Source organism: Diceros bicornis, chromosome X (genome assembly GCF_020826845.1).
Source record: "Diceros bicornis minor isolate mBicDic1 chromosome X, mDicBic1.mat.cur, whole genome shotgun sequence".
Classification (NCBI taxonomy): domain Eukaryota; kingdom Metazoa; phylum Chordata; class Mammalia; order Perissodactyla; family Rhinocerotidae; genus Diceros; species Diceros bicornis.
In genome coordinates, this window is record NC_080781.1 from 100,781,820 (window position 1) to 100,800,773 (window position 18,954).

The 18,954-nt window shown below is 47.2% G+C and overlaps 1 protein-coding gene across 2 annotated transcripts in view; it reads right to left on the reverse strand.

Moving 5' to 3' along the window:
* The window catches only part of COL4A6 (collagen type IV alpha 6 chain), a 258,501-nt gene that overhangs the window by 11,951 nt on the left and 227,596 nt on the right, over positions 1-18,954 (reverse strand). Inside the window, exons 23-37 of one of the 2 annotated variants that reach the window (XM_058536481.1) lie at positions 18,495-18,678; positions 12,688-12,759; positions 12,303-12,410; positions 11,010-11,231; positions 10,469-10,630; positions 8,643-8,813; positions 7,761-7,904; positions 7,189-7,314; positions 6,549-6,730; positions 4,602-4,665; positions 3,937-4,011; positions 3,326-3,433; positions 3,125-3,232; positions 2,478-2,549; positions 2,035-2,160 (exon numbers count right to left, since the gene is read on the reverse strand). In XM_058536481.1, the coding sequence (XP_058392464.1) occupies positions 2,035-2,160; positions 2,478-2,549; positions 3,125-3,232; positions 3,326-3,433; positions 3,937-4,011; positions 4,602-4,665; positions 6,549-6,730; positions 7,189-7,314; positions 7,761-7,904; positions 8,643-8,813; positions 10,469-10,630; positions 11,010-11,231; positions 12,303-12,410; positions 12,688-12,759; positions 18,495-18,678 (1,924 nt within the window). The remainder of the gene's footprint in view (positions 1-2,034; positions 2,161-2,477; positions 2,550-3,124; positions 3,233-3,325; positions 3,434-3,936; positions 4,012-4,601; positions 4,666-6,548; positions 6,731-7,188; positions 7,315-7,760; positions 7,905-8,642; positions 8,814-10,468; positions 10,631-11,009; positions 11,232-12,302; positions 12,411-12,687; positions 12,760-18,494; positions 18,679-18,954) is intronic. The other variant, XM_058536482.1, reaches the window with a different exon arrangement.

The window sequence follows — 18,954 nt, forward strand, 5'->3', positions numbered from 1 at the left end:
GTGGCTTAGCAGTTATGTGTGCGCGCTCTGCTATTGGTGGCCCGGTTCAGATCCCAGGTGCGCACCGACGCACCACTTCTCCGGCCATGCTGAGGCCGCGTCCCACATACAGCAACTAGAAGGATGTGCAGCTATGACATACAACTATCTACTGGGGCTTTGGGGAGAAAAAGGGGGAAAAAAAAATGGAGGAGGTTTGGCAATAGATGTGAGCTCAGGGCTGGTCTTCCTCAGCAAAAACAGGAGGATTGGCATGGATGTTAGCTCAGGGCTGATCTTCCTCACACACAGAAAAAATAATAAAATAATCCAGATACAATGAACATCTGTGTTCCAACCGCCCAATTTAAGAAAAAAAAGATAGTATTACCTCTGAATTGCTTTGCATGCTCTTCACAGATCCCACCACCTTCCCTCCCTCTCAGAGGCAACCAATCCTGAATTTTGTGTTCATCATTCCCTTTTCATCACAGTTTGACCAAGCATATTTGTATCCCTAAACAGTATACTGGTTGTTTTTGCTTATTTATAAATGTTTATCAATGGAATCATACCAAATGTATTCCTGTGAGACTTGCTTTTTTTTTTTTTTTGGCCCAACATTATGTTCCTGAAATGTATCCATCTTCACATGTGCTGTTTAGTGCATTTGTAATTGTGATTTTATTACCTCAGATAGCTAAAGGAAATGCATAGTTTAATGACTAGGCATTTATAGTCAAGATACGGAAATAAAAAAGGCACCGCCCCTGTGCTTCTATCCAGGTCCCCTCTTCTCTAGCTACTGTGAAAGAAGCAATACAATCTCCCTACAGGCTCAGATCCTGTTTGAGCCCTCATTCTGGAGAAGTTGCTGGCTTTCAGAAAAGAACAAGTTGATCCAGACCCAAGGAAAGAGTAAACACAGAGATAGCAGATGCACCAATATAAAATGCAGCAGGAAATGAATTAATGTCTGAATCAAGTTCCTGGACAACATACACCCATTATACAAACGTGCACATAAACAAAATGTGGTGGGACCTCAGGCCCCAGAAATGTGAAGAACAGAACATTTTGCCAGTCTGACTTCCCCAGTAACATGTAATGATAGCCAACACTGCTTGAGCACCTACTGTGTGCCAGGTGCTGCACTAAGTGCTTTCATTTACATTACCTCACTCCTCATTGGTTCCTCACCCAACCTATGAGGGAGAGTCTCTTATTATACCCATTTTATAGAAAAGGAAAACGAAGGGTTCATTTGGGATTGAGGGGCAAGTAACTTCCTTGTTCAAGGTCATATAGGTAGTGAGGTGTAGAGCTGGCATTTGAATCCAGCGGTCTGACTTCCAAGCACATAGTCAGCCGTGATGCTACACTACATTCATTTCCTGTTTTACATTGAGTGGGATACATATGGGTCTTCAGAACATTCCTAAGGAGACTTAATGAATCAGAATTCATTATCACTATTTGAAAGGTGGGGAAAGGGAGGCTCCGAAAGGGACTTCAATGAGACGAGTCTGGCGCCGAGATTAGGGTAAAACCTGCTTTCTAGTAAATGCAACAAATCCTAATTGAGTGCTTGCTGTGTGCCTATCCTAGGGGGACATTTATCCTCTTAGTCTTGGGCTCCTTCCAGCAGCCACACTGTCTTCCCAGGGCCCTGGGAGTGCCATCCACACTGGAGACTAAGGAACTTCTGGCAAACCTCTCGCTAAGAGGACAAGCCCTGTCCCTCACGATCATTAAACCCAGGCTCTGGGCAAGTGTGCAAGAGAGGCCCTGAGGTTAATAAGGGTGAGCAGGAGGGAATCGAGAGGCTAGAGGGGACTCGTTGAACTGCTCCCTGACACCCCTGCCCATGAAAGCCCTAGGTATGGCCTACCCCCTCTTTCTCAGCAGTCAGTTCCACTGGGTTCTGAGATTCCCAGAGATATGAAGACATGCACAGCTCAACCCTGTGAGCCACATGGCCCTGGTGAACCCCAACCCAGGCTTCCCAGCCAGGCCTTACTTAGCTTCTACAAGGCCTGATTTGGGTTCACTTACCTCGGTCACCTTTTTGTCCTTTCATGCCTGCCTTCCCTGGGGCTCCGATACTGACTCCTGGAGAACCTTTTCCCCCTTTGGGACCAGGCAGGCCAGCTGGCCCAGGCACACCAGTTATACTAGGTCCTAGGAGGAGATGCAGAGAGAGCGGGACAGAACTCAGTGGGAGTGACGCCCTCATGCCTAGCTCACTTGCTGGAGGCCTGCCTGACAGACACCAGAGGCTGAATACTGAAATAACAGGAAGGAGAACTCATTCAGGTAGAAGGACAAATCCCATCCTTCTTCCTCCCCACATCAAGGCACCCCAAATTAGGGGCTAGCAAGGAGACCTATGAGTCCAAGGATATGAGATACATCATAGTCAAGAACTCATGGCCAGCTCCTGCCAGGCTTCTGGAAGGGCTGTTGTTCTCCTCCTTGCCCTTGAGGATCTTCCTAACCTGGAGTTCCATGGGTCCCCTTTGTTCCCGGAAGCCCATTCAGTCCATGTAAACCAGGAAGTCCAGGGAAACCTGAGGGGAGAGAATATCAGAAATGGCTCCAGCAACTCTGAATCATGAAAGGTCAGCAAAATGCCCCACGGGCATTGGAAAGTCCTCATTTTAAAGATCATGGTCTTTTTTGAGGCATTACTTAATGCCCTAATGGAGACTGGACCACCTCTAACCTCCACCCTCCACTCTAGGTTTTCCTGACTCTTATTAAAGACCAATATAGCTTTAAGAGCTGGGTGGTAGATAATTAGGTATCTTCAAGAACTCTGAGTGGCAATGCCAAGACCTTGAGTTGCCAGCTCCCAAAGACTCACTGCCCACTCTCTAAGTCAGGGAATGGCTACATATGCCAGGGCAACAACCTTCCTTGCTAACTATTCTCTCTATGGATTCTGTGTTCTCCTCTACCCATTCATGCTTGCCTTCTTTTCTTCCTCTTCATCCTTATTTCCCATTATCTCTCATGCGGCCCAGTCAATGATTCCCCTGCATATGGCTTAACCCCAGCTAGTGCCTCCTAATATAAAGTAGTTGCTATCCTTTTTTGAGGGAAGGACCCTTTTTCCCCACTGCCTTCTCCCAAATACACCTACCTTTGGTTCCTATTAGGCCGGGGGGTCCCAGGGGCCCAGTTGACCCTGGATGGCCTGGAGAACCTGGAAGCCCTGGATTTCCTCTCATGCCTGCAATCCCGGGGAGTCCTAAAGGTGAAACCAAGGCAGAAGTTCAGAATGCGGCATGGCTTGAAGCTAATGCTAACTTTTTCAGAATGAAGTTGTCATGTGGCATGGTACCTGGGGAGCCAGGAAGGCCAACATCTCCAGGAAGACCAACTTTTCCATCTTCGCCTTTGTTTCCTGGGAAGCCCACATCACCAATTGGTCCAGCTTTTCCTTCCACGCCTACAAAATCAAGAAAAAGGCTGTCATCAGACCACATTTTGGGCAGTATGTTCCTCCATGGGAGAGGGTGAGCAGGAAGGTGAAGCCGCTTGAACTGCAAAGGCGGGTAAATCCAATGAAGAAATTCTGAAAAGGATCACAGCAGCTGTCTTCACATTTGAAAGGTGCTGCCCAATTGAAAAGTAAGTAAACTTGTTCTGAGTGCCCCCAGAAGTAGGAACAATGGGTGGAAATGTTTGAGAAGCAGTTTAGATAACTATAAACTAAGGGGCTGGATGCCATTATCCCAAAGGTCTTAGATTTAAGTCTATGAGTCTTGAAGGAAGAGTAGGCTGGTTTGCTTGAGGAAACTATGGGCTGCCTGTGAGTGGATACACATCAGGTAGGAATGTTTCTGCACTGGATAGAAGCTGCAGAACTTGAGGTTGGCCTCCAAAATTCCTTCTGATCCTCAGTTTTTAGAAGTCTATGAGACACATGAGACAAAAGTACAGCAGCCTTACCTTCAAAGCCAGGCTCTCCACGTTGTCCCTTGGGTCCTGGGCTACCAGAAATTCCATGTGTCTGGCCTCGATCTCCTGGGGATAAGAAAAAATTGTTCAAGTTGTCAGGAGAAACTATAGCTTATTTTACACAAAGAGATTTTTTGAAGGCAAAATCTTTTCAGATTCAATATAGCCAGAGGAGCTCCTTGACAAAATTACCTGTTGGGTAAAAAGTGACCAATCCCCAACAAAGGGCTGGGACGCTACCAGGTTACTGGCATGAAATGCTGCTACAGGCAGCGTGTTTCCATTGGGAAACACATCACTAGGCTCAGTATGGGCAGAGGAGATGAGAGGAGGGGCCCTAAAACATCACCAGAATGAAACAATGATGACAGAAAGGATAGGAAATTTTCCTGCCTGGTGGATTGGGTTCTGCAAGGGAAAAGACTGTCTAGAGCTGAGGTTCTCCTCTGCTGCTGAGTCTGGAAGGCAGGTGGGTCAAACCACGGTTTGTCACATGTCTTTGAGGAATAAAGACTACAAAGGGGGTTTGGCCAAAGGGAAAATATAAATCAATTCACTTTCCCCCAAATACAGAGTCTTCCCCCAGGAGAGCCCTGGGCCTGCTAGAAATCCACCTTGCTCTGAAAAAACACATTAAAAGAGAAAATGCTCCTTACCTTTCAAACCTGGGAGACCAGATGTTCCTCGGAGCCCGGGAGCTCCATTGAGACCCTGTGAACCCTTCACAGCAATATGGGAATCATTATTTCTGCCCAGAGCTCAGGACCTCCCACCCCTTCAGCCCCCCGCCCCGAGCCACTGCCTGAGAGATGTCTATCGTGTACCCTGTGGCAGGGGTGGACTGGGCAGGGGGACATCCTGCACGGGGGAAGGTGATGAGCAAAAGGTGGGAATGCATACTTAGAGTTTTTAGGAGAGGGATTCTATCTGCAGATTAATCTTGGTCTTGTCATTCATAACTTCCCAATGCCTACCAATATTGAAATCTTGGGAAATCAAGGTGTGGCTGTTCTAGCAAGTCTCTGAGAAAATACAGAATGTGACAGTCAGGCCAGGCACTTGGTGTGCTCTGCAGACAGTTGGCTACCCCCACCCCTGCCAAAGCTCTGGAGCCATTATGTACAAGAAAAAGTGTTGCTTCACCACGTGGGGCTGGCCCTCTGCCGCAGGTTCCACAAGGAACATGAAGTCTTCATGCCACCAGGTAGTGGACTCTATGTGTGCAGGTACTGGAGTCCGAATTGGGGCTAATGTTACCATTTTCACAGGACAAACTGCCTTCATTGGCTAATGTCCAATACTCTCGTTGAGTCTGGGGAGTGGGCATGTCAGCTGTCATCAGTACAGTTTTTCCCATGCTATCTGGTGTGGTTTTGATTCATTTTAAGATATACCCAGTAAAGGCATATGCTACCTAGTGCCTTGGGTGGGAGTCTGGGTTCTGGGCTCTCTGGACCACTACCAAGAACACCCCCTGCAATCATCTGGCTTTTTCTGCACACTGCCATATCTACTAATTCTGAGCCTTTGCTAATGCTGGGACCCCTCCCGGAATGCCTTCCTACTTTGATTCCAGCCCTCCTAGTGTATGAGTAGTCAGGACCAGGCAGTTGAGAATTCTTGCTTTTGCAATTGCTTCAGGGACGTGTGTGTGTGTGTGTGTGTGTGTGTGTGTGTTCGCTCCACCAGATAAACTGACACTTTTAAAAGACAAGGACTTTGCCTGCAGGGAGCACAGGTGTTCTGTGATCTAGTTCACTTAGTCCCTTCAGTAGTACTACTATTGTTGCTAGTATTTATTCAGAGCCTGCCATGTGCCAGACACAATGCTAAGTGCTTTACATGTAGCATCTTACTTAAGCCTCGCTAGTGTCTGAAGGAGGTTTGAATATTATTCCCATTTTTTTATAGATGAGAAAAGTGAGGCTCAGGCAAGTTAAATGATACGCACAAAGTCACTGAGCTAACGGGTAATGGAGCCGAGATTCAAACCCAATCTGTCTCATTGCTAAGCCTACTCAACTACCCTGCCTTTAAAGAACTCAGAAAAACTGGATTTGATTCTTAGCCAGTTGTTGCCTCATGTGGAGGCAAGAAAGACCTTTCTGAAATCAAAACATCAAAGAGTCTATACCAAATTCTTATGATGTGCCAAACTCAATGTGGGATGCTGGCAGTGGGGTGCAGACAAAAAAGCATGTAAGGCAGTTCTTGTTCTCAAGTCCTAATAATCTCATCCAAGAAATCAGACCCACACAGAACCAACTAGGATCAATGTAAGCAGTGGGAAGTGTAGAGTGCTAGTGTGGTGGGGGCTCAGGGACTCCTGGAGGAGCAGGCGCCTGGGCTGGGGCCTGAAGGATGGGCAGGTATTAGGCAACTGTAGAGGAGGAGGCTCTGCCATTGGGAGGAGGTAGCATGAACAAAGGTCCAGAGGAGGAGACATTCAGGAAAGGGTTGGAAGACCTTCAGACTCAAGGAGAGAGCTTTGTCTGGGGTGAGCTAGAGGAAGGGGCTGGGATCAAAAAGGTGGGTAATAGGGCATGTCCCCCTGCTATGGATGTCCTTCCCTGGTGAACAGACAAATATCTAGGCACACTTACACTTTCTCCTTTTATGCCTGGGAAACCTGTGATTCCAGGGGACCCCTTCAGGCCAGGTAAGCCTCGTAGTCCTGTGGATCCAGGGAGGCCTGGTCTCCCAATGAGTCCCTTGATGGTGCTAGGGAAGCCAGGAGCTCCAGGCAAGCCTGGTGGCCCAGGATGGCCAGCCTCTCCTTTGTCACCTGGGAAAGAAGCAAACAGCTTGGAAAAAGACCCTGGGCAAGAGAAAATCTGGTCCCCAGGGTGCAGGTACCCTGGGTCACAGGCAGGCAAAGTGCAGGCTTGGGGAGTGTTAGTGTGGAGGTGGAGGGGGAGGTGGGGCACCAGTCAGGGCCAGGCCAGCTCCGGCCCTGGAAAAGCTGCTCAGTGCCCATGCTCCATATCTGCCAGGCTCCTCCAGGGGTACAACAGCCTGTGGTTCACAAACTCAGTTCCACCGTGGCTATGAAAGCTGGCAGTCTCAAAGTCCAGGCTCCCCTCTCAGGCCCAGGGAAGGCAGCCTCCTTCGACCCCCTGCTGCCACCCACACTGCCACTTGGGGATCTTGTACTGCATGCAGGGCCTTTTCTCAGGAAGGAAGTCAAGTTTGGTCATAAAACCTTTCTTGGGCATTTCTCCTGCCCATTCCCTGCCCCAGCACCTCTGGGCCCAGGAAATCCGTCGGATCCAGCTGAGCCCTGAGAGCCTTTGTCTCCTTTGAATTGGAGGTTCAGCATTGGAGGTCCTGGACTGGGTATTCCGACTGGCCCCGGGCTGCCTCTGTCTCCTGCAGGGATGGAGATCATGAGATCAGTCTAAGAGGGAGCTTAGACACAGGGTCAGGCATGGGCCGACCTTTCATATCAGCTCTTCCCGCAGCACCCCCAAGCCCCATTTCCAGGCCCTTCCAGATTCTTTCCTGCCCCAGTTTCTCTACCTTTGCACTTATGTACATGCTCTCTCCTTTGACAGGCCCAAAGTCCAACAACAACTTTAGATCCTACTCAAAACCCACCTTCACTGAGCATCTATGAATGTATGACAAGGCCTCTAACATGCAGTGCTAACTCAGAAGTGATTAGGTCTTTTGGTTTAAAAGGACTTCATTCGGAAGTCCCAAATTGTATTATCTAACACAGGGTTGGTATAAGCCACACGAATGACAAAGTCAACAAACAAAATGTATCTTGGGAAGCAAGGATGGCAATTCCAGAATTCAAATCCCCGGCTCACCTTTTTCACCAGGGCTACCAATCCATCCAGAGGGTCCCATTCTTCCGGCTGACCCAGGGATTCCCTTTAATCCGCTTGCACCAGGAATACCAGGGAGACCTGGCATCCCAGGAAAACCTATCAGTCCAACAGACCCCTTTTCACCTGTTGAGAAACAAGAACGTCTGTTGTTATCCCTGTTTTACATACAAGGAAATGGCAGCTCAGAGAGGTTAAATAACTCACCCAAAGTCACACAGCTAGGAAGTTGCAGAGAAGGGATTCAAACCCAGGTTTCTCTAACTCCAAAGCCCAAGCTCTTAGTCACTACACATTATACTACTTTCCTGAACAGGGACATGGTACTGAGCAACAGAAAGGAAAGAAGAGGTAGGCACCTCTCTTACGAGTCACCAAGTTAGAGCTCTTGTGTGGCACAGGAAAAAAAAAAAAGCCCAGGGCCAGGAGTCAGGAAGATGAACTCTAGCCTGGCACTGTTGCTAACCAGTTGTATGACCTTGGACCGGTCACTTTCCCCTGTATAAAATGGAGATGTCTCCCGTCCGACCTCTGGTGTCTAGCAGGACAATCAGAGAAAAGGAGAGCTATCAGGCTCTATGGTGGAGGTTGCACAAATGGGTAAACCCAGTGTGGCTGTTACTGTCCTGGGCTTTATTAGCTATTCTATTCAGCCCAGTGTTCCACCCAGCAGGCAGTGAGGGTGACCTCCCTTGGGTGGGGGTCTTCCTTAAGCAACTAGCCTTGCCCAGTTATCTTGCCACAAAAAGCCCTGCCAACCTCCCTCCCTGTTCCCCTTTCCTAGGCACAGAGGAGGGGGCAAGGTGGGCAGCATGCATGCTTGTTTTTGTTACCCATTAGTGCCTTCCTGATCACTTCACTTACCCTTCAGACCTGGTAGGCCTGGTAACCCAGTATCCCCTGGCAAGCCTGAGTTCCCCAGGAAGCCAATTAGCCCTGGAGATCCAGGAAGGCCTTTCAGCCCGGGCAGACCTCTTCTTTCAGCTGATGCAGGGTGACCTATCTCGCCTCTTGGACCTTTCTTTCCAGGATGTCCTGAATCAGCACAGGAGAGAACACAGGACAGCTGTCACGTGAGGCTCTGTCCAGATCTGGGCCATTGCCCACTCCCATGGCTTCTGGTTGGTTGGCTTGCTGGGTTTTGTAAATGGCCCTTTAACAATGGCCTCTGCAGGCTGCTAAGAGGCAGAGTTCTTAGTTGGCTGAAGCATTAGCACCTACCACCCACAGCGCCACGCCAATGGCTATTACTTGCAGCATGGCACAGTAGCTGGCAAGGCGAGCAACCCCTTTCTGATTATAACTTCTTCCCCCTTTATGAATGTGATTCACACTTTAGCCTCTGAATGGAGCTCTGAGAAGCCAGGGTGGCAACTGGACTCTAGTTTCCTGGTACTTCCAGTCTGAATCATGCCACAATGGCTGTTTCCTGAGCCAATCGGTGAAGTAGAGGTTAAAGCTGAGCCATTGTTTCAGCCTCCCAGGGAGCCATGGATACAGGGCTGCCCTTTTAATCCCTCATGCAAGCAGTTAAGTCAGCCAGTTCCTTGGCATTAAGGTTGAAAGACCCCCTAGTGCCAAGTACTGTAGAAATCCCCAAGGCCCATTTGGTCTCCTAGGTAGTCTGAGACTTCTCTCACCATGCTTTAAGTTGGTCAATGGGATTAACCTCCTGAGCTGCTGCCAAAGTGGAATGTTCAGGTACAAAGCAAGGAAATTAAAAAACCAAAGGATTAAATCAGTGACGACAGAGGTATTTGGGCCCCCAAGAACCTAAATGAATGGTTGACTTGGCTTTCTATGGATTGAAAAGCATCAAGTAGCTACGAGCCCCAGGATTCTAATGGGAGGCTGTGAAGGGGATTCCACAACAAGGGAAGGAAATTCAATGGAGGCCAACCCCACAGCACGAGTTCGGGGACCCCTGGCCTTGCCAGGTTATAGTGTATAGTCAGATAATTCCCTGAGCGGCAAAGCTGGTGGGGGTGCTACTCTGTGGGGTTGTGTGCTGTTTTCTCACCTGGACAGCCTATGTGAAGACCCCAGAAACACAGAAGGACAAAGGGGATAAAGAGGATATTAGTGGCTCTGCAAAAACTCAACTTCAGTCACATGGCCAGGAGTGAGGGGGGATGACGTAGGCACTGAGGCAGGATGAGGAGGGTGATACAAGAAAAAGGCAAGCTGCAAACACTAGGCTGGAACCGGGGGGTGTCAGGCCCCACTGCTCAGTGAAAGACACTTTGGCCACGGGGCCTCAGAGGCATGCTCACCTGAGAGGCAGGCTGCCAGCACATTTACCCTCTGCTTGAGCTTCTCCCCCAGCCCAAAGCAGGCTCCTTACTGCCCCAGTCAAGATAATGGAGATGGGCTAAGGCCACCTGGACAACAAGGGCAGCTTCTCTAACTGGGGAAGGCAGGAGGGAGGCTGGAGCATGAAAAGGGGGAGTGAGTCCACGCAGCAGGGGCTGGGAGTGACTTGTGGTAAGATTTTGGAAGCTAAACTGCAGAAATCTGTTCTGCTTAGCACTGCAAGGGTGACTTGAGATTTGAAACTGGAGAGGTTAGGAAAGTTGAGTCTCCTTGTAAACTCTGACCATGTCACATTGCTGCTATTGCCCCTCAGGGCATCGGGGCCCAGGGCCTAACTTAAGTCTGTCGAGCTGGGGTTCCTCCTCCAAAGGACCTACCTGGAGTCCCTGGAAAGCCTGGTGCTCCTGGGAGCCCGGGTTTGCCCTTGATGCCGACTAGACCACCAGCTCCTGGAGGGCCTGGCTGTCCCATAAGGCCTGGTGTTCCGGGGCTGCCCTGCTCACCTTTGGGGCCTAGCAAGCCCGATTTCCCAAGCAAACCTAGTGAAAGGAAGGGGCAGATGATTACAGCCTGGATTGATAGCAGGGATTGGTCACCAAACCAACCAGGGAAGAGCTTGGCCCAGGAACCACTGTCTTCTCAGCTGCAGCCTTGCTGCTATTCCCAGCAGTCAACCAGAGGCTGTGCAAGAAACCTGACTATTGGTTATGGTTACTTCTGGAATTACTAAGACAGGCAAATAGACTCAGGTAGTTTAAGAAAGTTCCAAAAAGGGAGGGACAGAACAAAATGATTTTTCATTTTAACCCCCTAATTAATCCATCACCCCAGATTCATGCAAGTATTCATGCAAGTATACCAGTTACTGAAAGGCTTTCTGTAGATTGTTAAATAAGTAAGTGGGGCAAGAAGAGTCACCCTTGGGTCCTGGAAAGCCAGAGTCTCCAGGAAATCCTCTGTCCCCTGGCAATCCCTGTAGGCCTTGCTCCCCCGGAGCACCATTTTCAGCACCAAAGATGTCACCAGGGGCTCCCTTGGAACCTGGTAAACCTGGACTGCCAACTTTCCCAGGTAAGCCATCTTTTCCAGGGAGCCCAGGAAACCCAGGCAAGCCCTTCTCCCCACGAGGTCCAGGAAATCCTAAATGTAAAGAGGCAAAAATAAAAGGCCATGGAGGTTTAGAAGTGATAGGTCTGAGTAGAGGTCTCTGAGACAGATTTTTTCCTACTACAAAAGCTAACATATCAATAATGTGTGTCACTTCTCTTAAAGGTCTGGTCCTGGGAGCACTTGCCCAGAGGCAGGGACAGCACCATGTGACCTGGAGAAGGTTCTAGCTCAATGAGGCTGGGCCTTGGGCAAAGCTCAGCAATCCCCTCCTGGGGCTCCGACAGTTGCCAAAGAGGACAGGTTACACCCGGGACCTCCTGTCAAAGGTGCAGTCTCTTCTGGAGTCATCTAACTCCTGCTGTCCTGCCTCCCTCTTCCTGGGTGGTGGAGAACTGAAGCACCAATAAATCCTGGAGCAAGTGGCCCAAGATGAGCCCCGTGCTATAGAGCAGTGGTGGTTCTCAAACTGAGCATGTATCAGAGTCACCTGGGGCAGGGGGTGCTGGGTAAAACCCAGACTGCTGGGCACCACCCCCAGAGTTTGTGATCAGTAGCTCTGCCAAAGGGCCAAGAATCTGCATAACTAACAAGTTCCCAGGTAATGCTGATGCTGCTGGCCCAGGGAACACAGTTTGAGAACCAATGGTGCAATGTAGAACATGAAGCTCAGGTTGGAACGACAGGGTGTGGGCAAAGGGATAGAAACAGACAACTTCCCTCTGACTCATCTGAATCTTTTACTCTGACCTTTAAGGAGTTGATCCAGAAAACTGCCATAGGACTGGCAGCCAGACAACCTGGCAGAGTCCTAGCTCTGTCACTAGTGGCTTTGTGATCTCAGGCAAGTCACTTTCCATCTAAGCCTCAGTTTCCTCATCTGCAAGTGAAGGGGTTGTCCCAACTGATCTCAAATGGGCCTTATTGCTGTGATATGCTATCACTCTATGGCCCCCAGCTCTGTCGTGCCTGAGTATAAAATCAAAACCACCCCACTCACACCAGAGCGCAAACCTAACTTCCTATAACCAGTGGATGCTACCACTATCCAAGCCCACACTCCCACAGAAGGAGAAGCAGGTGAGGATAAGCTCCCTTCATTACCTGGCAATTCAGGGAGGTGAACCACTCCTGGGCTTCCGGGCGCTCCTTTACTTCCACGTGACCCGGGCTGGCCTGGAGTCCCAGGGAGGCCACGGGTCCCTTTTGGGCCTGAAAACCCAAAGATGAGTGGTGAGGGGAAAGGAAAGTCATTGTGGCTGGGTATGATTTGTGATGTTCAGTCAAGAATCCTAGCCTCTTGGAGGGCCTCTCTTATTCTCACCTCCCCACACAGCCCTCTCTGGTAGCCATTCTATTTCCTCAATCCTCAAGGCTGCCTTCTCAGGAGGAACGTGGATCCCAAAATGCTATTGGGCTATAGTCTGCTTCCTTTGGCTCATGGCCCTTACAAGAGTGCCCAGTGGCTTTCTCTGGCCTCATTCCATACCTGGGAATCCGGGAGCTCCTGGGAATCCTGACAGACCATATGGCTCAGGAATAATACAAGGCAAGGTAATACCTGCAAATGACAACATGTAAGCATCTGGTGAACCCAAAGAGTCAGGGATGATTTCCCCCAGGATGCTCTTTTACTCCCATTCCATCGAATAGCACAAGCAAGTTCTTCCCACCCAGAAGCTGGGAGCCCATGCAGAAGAATCCTGGCACCAGAAGCTCTTGAGAGTTACTCCTAGTGTAATTGCTTATAGATAAGAATGCCTCTAGTGTCCAAGTGCCAGGATGTTACCTTCCAAAGCATCAGAGTCCAGTGAGCAGGCAGTCACCTATGCAGTGGATGTTACCCAACAAGCCTTCCTAGAGGTGGCCTGTGCAGAACAGCAGCAAACAGTAATCACCTACTCACCCTGCCCTCAGATGGAGCCTCTCCCTAGGGTGGGTGGTTGGGGTTAGTCCCAAGGGTCTATTATGCTCACATGACTAGATTGGAGGGTTTGAAGCCAAGACTCCTCAAGTTCACATCTGCCCTTTTCTTGGAAAGATGCTTTTCCCAAACCATTTTGAGGTACCTCATTTGAGATCTACTGAAACATATTGATTGCCCTTGGTCATATGTACCCGTATGCCTATACCAGGCGAACACTGAAGGCCACTCTCTTGGCCATGACATACAAATGGTGACCCTTCTCTCAGCTCCTCACATGAAACTGTCAACTCTGCTACTCAGGGAGAAGGAGTAGTCAATTTCGGTATTCAAGACATTGAAATTGGCATGCATTGCCCTTCCCTTAGCAAATTCTTCCTTGCTCATTCATAATGCAAATAAAAAGAGTCTATAAGATCACAGAGGGGAGGTTTAATAAAATACTGGTGAACAAATTGTTTGTTGACTCCCTCAAGTGCCATTTACAAACAATTGCTATAATAATTAAAATTAGTCTTGCCTATTCATTAAAACAATCCTCCAAGGTCTGCTTTAAGCCACAGAGCCAACAGTTCTAATAAACTGCTGTAGCTTTTGCCTGTACTTAAAATAAATCACAAATTGCATCTCTTAAAGATATGTATATGACCTATGATTCAGACTGCTTACTCAACTGGCTCGCATTCCTCCTCCAATCCCACTTCTATTTTCCAATACAAAGCCTTGATGGCACTTTTAGCCCACTTGTTCTATTTCTAAATCAAAATTGGGAATTGAACAGTATAATGTATTGGTTAAGAGGTTGGGCTCTGAAGCCAGACAGACCTGAGCTTTTATCCTAGTTCTGCTACTAACTAGTTGTATGGGCAAGATATTTAACCTCTCTGAGCCTCATATGTAAAATGGGATCTACTTATCTCATACGGTGTTTGTGAGGATTATATGAAATAATGCTGACAGCACTTAGCACAGTGCCTGGCACCCTGGTATGTGCTCGATGAATAGTACTTTTTTATAATCTTACTTAAGGAGCATTCAGAAGAGCTCTTTCAAGGCCATCCCCTGGTTTCTATCTCAGTCAGGTTAGTAACACTACTCTGTAGCCTGGGCAGCAATGTTCTGCTTTCTAGACCTCAGGCTTCTATAGTCATATTTCCACAAGTAAAGAGATGGCCATAGGCCTGATCTTCCTCCATAGGTGGTCACACCCACCTCCATTCTGCCAGACATTGAGAAGATGGAGCTATTTCTGAGGGTTATTTCCCCACTATGGAAGTATGCTCTATAGGCAAACACCTCATGATAAGATGCTTTACTGGGAGAGGGCTGCCAATCCTGTGCTTGGCTTGGGCCTGGGTCCTTTGGACTAGGCTGAAGAATTGCCTCCCTAGATCGTATCATGAGAGAGACCCTGTAGAAGACTCTCCTGCCCCAACTATTTCAATAGTCCATTGGCTCCAATGTGTCAAACATTGCAGTTCCATTGCTTTATGTCTTAAAAAACAAACTGGGTAAAATACAAATATCTCTGGGCTAGGTCCAAACACGAAGCCATCCATCCTCAATTTATCAGATCAGTTTCATAAATTCTTTTCACCTGTGAAAGCCAGCTAAAAACAACACTTTTAAAGGATGAGGTCAAGGACAGGCATCTGCAGAGGTTCCAGGACAGGAAAAATAAGGATAAAAGTGAAGGGGAGCAGAAACCAGGGGAAATCAAGGACATACTTCCCTTTTGCCTCAGACCAGTTCTGTACGCCACACTGCACTTGTGTATTTCAAGCAGAGGGTCAAAATGGTGGAAAGATAAGGACTTCAAGTCATACTGGTATCCAGCTCTTTTATTTTACACCCCTGTCTTCCACTTTACATCCCTGAATTCAGAGCCTTCTCCCCAACAAAGCAGAAATCAGCTCTGCCTATGTCCTGTTTTATAAGTGCAACAAATGTCCTAATTATTCAGAATTTTCTCCATTAATGCCAAAATTTATCTTCAGAATAAAAAGCACCTCTGGCTATCAAGAGTCTGACATATCAGTTTACTCTGGGTCCAATAAATAAATATCAGACATGCGTGGATCCTTCCAGGCACCTCCCAAGGCAAGTTACGGCCCTAGTTAAGTTCACAAAGTGAAGGTGCTAAAGGTAGAGATCAGCCAAGCCCTCAACATGCATGATGAAAGAAATCAGTCCCTCTCAGGGACTGCATGCCCACTTACCACTGTATGCCCTCCCAGGAGGTATGTGCTAAGGAGCCTCTGAAGCAGTGTCAGTGTTAGCCCTTGCACCCCAGCCTTGGGATCACCCCTCCCCACCCAGGGGCTCCAGTGTGGTGCTCAGGCCATTGTGACTGTCTGCGATAAAGGTGAACAAAAAGGTGGGGGGGGTTTGCCAACATTGGTATTTGAGAACCTCTAGATCTAGCTAGTTCTCACCTCCCTCTGTGTCTAAGTCTCCTTTACCAACCTTCTCCCTGCAGCAACAATCACCTAGACCAACCAAGTAAAGAAGAAAATTAAACCAGGACAGAAGTTTCTTGAGGCCTAAGGGAAGTCTTGTCTGCAGCCTGAGTATGACTACCAATCAAATTCCCTATCTGGGGAGTGGAGAGAGCTGGCACCCACACAGGATCAAGGACACAGTAGCCACTTCAGTAATAACCAGGGTGATTGATTACTACGAGCATCTGGATCAGAGCCTTTTTGGAAACAGCCAGTTGTCTGCTTGCCCAGGGTTTGTAATAATTCACACTAGTAGGTTGAAAGGCTTCTAATGACTATATTCCCTTTCCCGGCAATGCAGCTGTCTTAGTGTGGGCCACCACTGGTTGAAGTGAGTACACTTAGGAACAGCATCTTCATTTTTCATGGCAACAGTAATGGCCACAACGCAAATGTCTAGGGCCCATAGGTTACATGTTTTTAAAATTGTGTGGAAAGAAAGCTAGGTTTGAGGAATTGTTATATTCAGTTGCCATAGAGAGAAAAAGAAAGCAAATGCTCTTAATTGAAGTAATTTTTTGGAAAGTCTTGGTACTGCAACAAGAACATTTTCTGCACAAGACATCTCCTAGGCTATAGCTTACTATATCACTATATTCCTAAGAACTTTCTGTGTCCAGGGAATAGTAAAGCTTGGGATAGAAATGGTCCCATGGGCTTCCTTCCATTGACTCAGCCTGTTTTCAAGCAGTTGGAATGTTGATAATATCCAGATTTGACTGTGTATCCAGTTTATAGGTAACCATGTTATTATAACTCAGTTTAAAACCTAGTTGCCTACAAATGGGTTGACCTAAAATGAAGACACAATTGGCAGAGGGGCAGTGAAATGACCACGAATAATGTCTCTGGAAAAGAGCTGGAAGCAAAGCTATAGCTGACACCAGGACTTCCAAAAGGCAGAATGATTTTGTTTGATAAAATTCCTCACAACCTTCATAGGAATTTGTGAAGTGAAATACTGACTTGATTTTAAGAACCTTGAATCATCAATTTTTAACCTATACCATCACCCTTATTATACCAATTCAAAACAGTAGATTTTAAAACAAATAAAATTTTACAAGACCCGGTATCTGTCTTCTTTTTTGTAATTCTTCAAGGTAACAAGGTGGAAAGAGGTATGAGAAATAGCTTCTTGGTTATTGGGCTTGGTTATTGAAGGCCCTTTCGTCTGCAAGTATATATTAGTGTCCTATGGAACACTGCACTATACTAGGCAGGTTGAGAAATGCTAAAAAGTATTACTCACCTTCTCTAGTATCCAGAGACTTACAATGCAGTTGGGAAAAGTAAAAGCATTAATGGAAGGAAATATATAACTTAAGTGGCAATGACATACTGTGGAGGTCAAGGGGAGGCTTAGTGGAAGAAGTAGGGCTTCTATTGCACCTGAAAGATGGATAGGATCTGATTACATAGAGAAAAAAGGAAGGGCATTCCAGAAAAAGGCAACAGGAGCAAAATCTTGGCGTTGGAAATGAACATATTGTGTTTGGGGACAGTGAAAAATACTGTTGTCTTTGTGTTTTTTGTTTTTGTTTTTAATCATGAAGAGCATGAGATAAGGTTACATTAGAAAGGTTGGTTGTGTCCCTGTTTGGAGACTTTTGAATTCCAGGCTGAGGAGTTTGGATATCATCCTTTATTTAGTAGATACCATCTGTGGCTTTGGACTAGAGGAGTAACATGATGATATCAGTACTTTATAGATATTAAATTGGCAGTGGTGTTCATAGTAGAATTGAGTGGTGAAAGTCTGGAGGTAGGAGATGAGAAACTGCTTAGGAAGTTGTTGGTATTCACTCACCCAATCATCCAGCCAGCCAGCCAGCCATCTATCCAGCCAGCCAACCATCCATTTATTGAAACAAGAATATAGGTATTTGATAAGCTAGGCATGAGATAATGAGAGATTAATAGCAAGAGGAAGGAAAGAATATAAGAAGCACTGCAGGGGCCGGCTCCGTGGCTTAGTGGTTAAGTGCACGCGCTCTGCTACTGGCGGCCCGGGTTCAGATCCCGGGCGCGCACCGACGCACCGCTTCTCCGGCCATGCTGAGGCCGCGTCCCACATACAGCAACTAGAAGGATGTGCAACTATGACATACAACTATCTACTGGGGCTTTGGGGGAAAAAAAAAGAAGCACTGCAAAAGAATAATAAGAGATAAATGTCAAGTTTTCAAACTTCAGATGACTGTAAGAAGTATGGCACCACTAATGGAAACAAAGAAGTTGTGGAAACATAGAAGTTGGGGTAAAGAGCTGTTCTGGCTGTATGGAAGAAGGCAAGTTATTAGCATAGCACCTTCACAATCTATAAGCTGGACTGTCACTCATTATCATTCCTGAAATTCAATTAGACAAAGAAGTTATATAAATGGGAGGGATTTAAGTTAGGAAATGGAGATTAGACAAGATGCAACTAGGGTCTCTTCTCAGTCTATCACATGAATCAATGAAAGGTTCTTCCCTGCTGATGATATTATCATACAACTTAGAGGACACCTTGTCTAATCCCCTACTCATTACTTCAGTGGCATTTATAATAAATGGTCACCCAGCTTCTGCCTGAAATTTTTTAGGGATTATGAGCTCATAACCTCCCAAGGCAGCCCTGTTACATATTCAAACTGCTCTGTTAGGAAGTTTGTCACTAACTAGAGCTGAAATCTATATTGTTCTGTGTAAGTGTGCCACAATACAATTATTATCCTTTTTCTACATGGGAACACTTAAGAGAATTGAATTTAGTGATTATAACTAGCCAAATCTCTTCTTATAACATATTTCATGCACCTGGGTCCTATCTACAGTCTACAAGGAGTCAGTTTTCCAAGTCCACAGCCATCTGATTTCCTGACTTACCCGGAAGGCCGGGGAGGCCTTGTTGCCCTGGTAATCCATCTATTCCTTGGTCTCCAGGAAGCCCACGAAGTCCAGGAGATCCGGGTAGCCCAATTCCTGGGGGGCCAGTTGGACCACTATGGCCTTTTTCACCAGGAAGTCCTGGTAACCCCTTTTCACCCGGGAAGCCTTGTCCACCATCACCCTAGACAACACATAAGAAAGAATGAAAGACCAACTGAGACACTTTACTGGAGAGTCCTCTGACCATAGGAAAAGAGGTAACCGGTGTGACCAATGCTTTGTTTCTTGTTAAAATTCTCTATCACTCTAGTTTATCAATCAACTCCTTGGAGTTCAGTTTGTGGGAATGAAGCTCGTCAAGTCTAGGTGACCTGATAATGCAAAAGGTTCTAAAGGGGGCAGGAAAGAGGAGCAGGATAACAACCCTTGGGGTCACAGAAAGCAGCTTGCAAGGGAA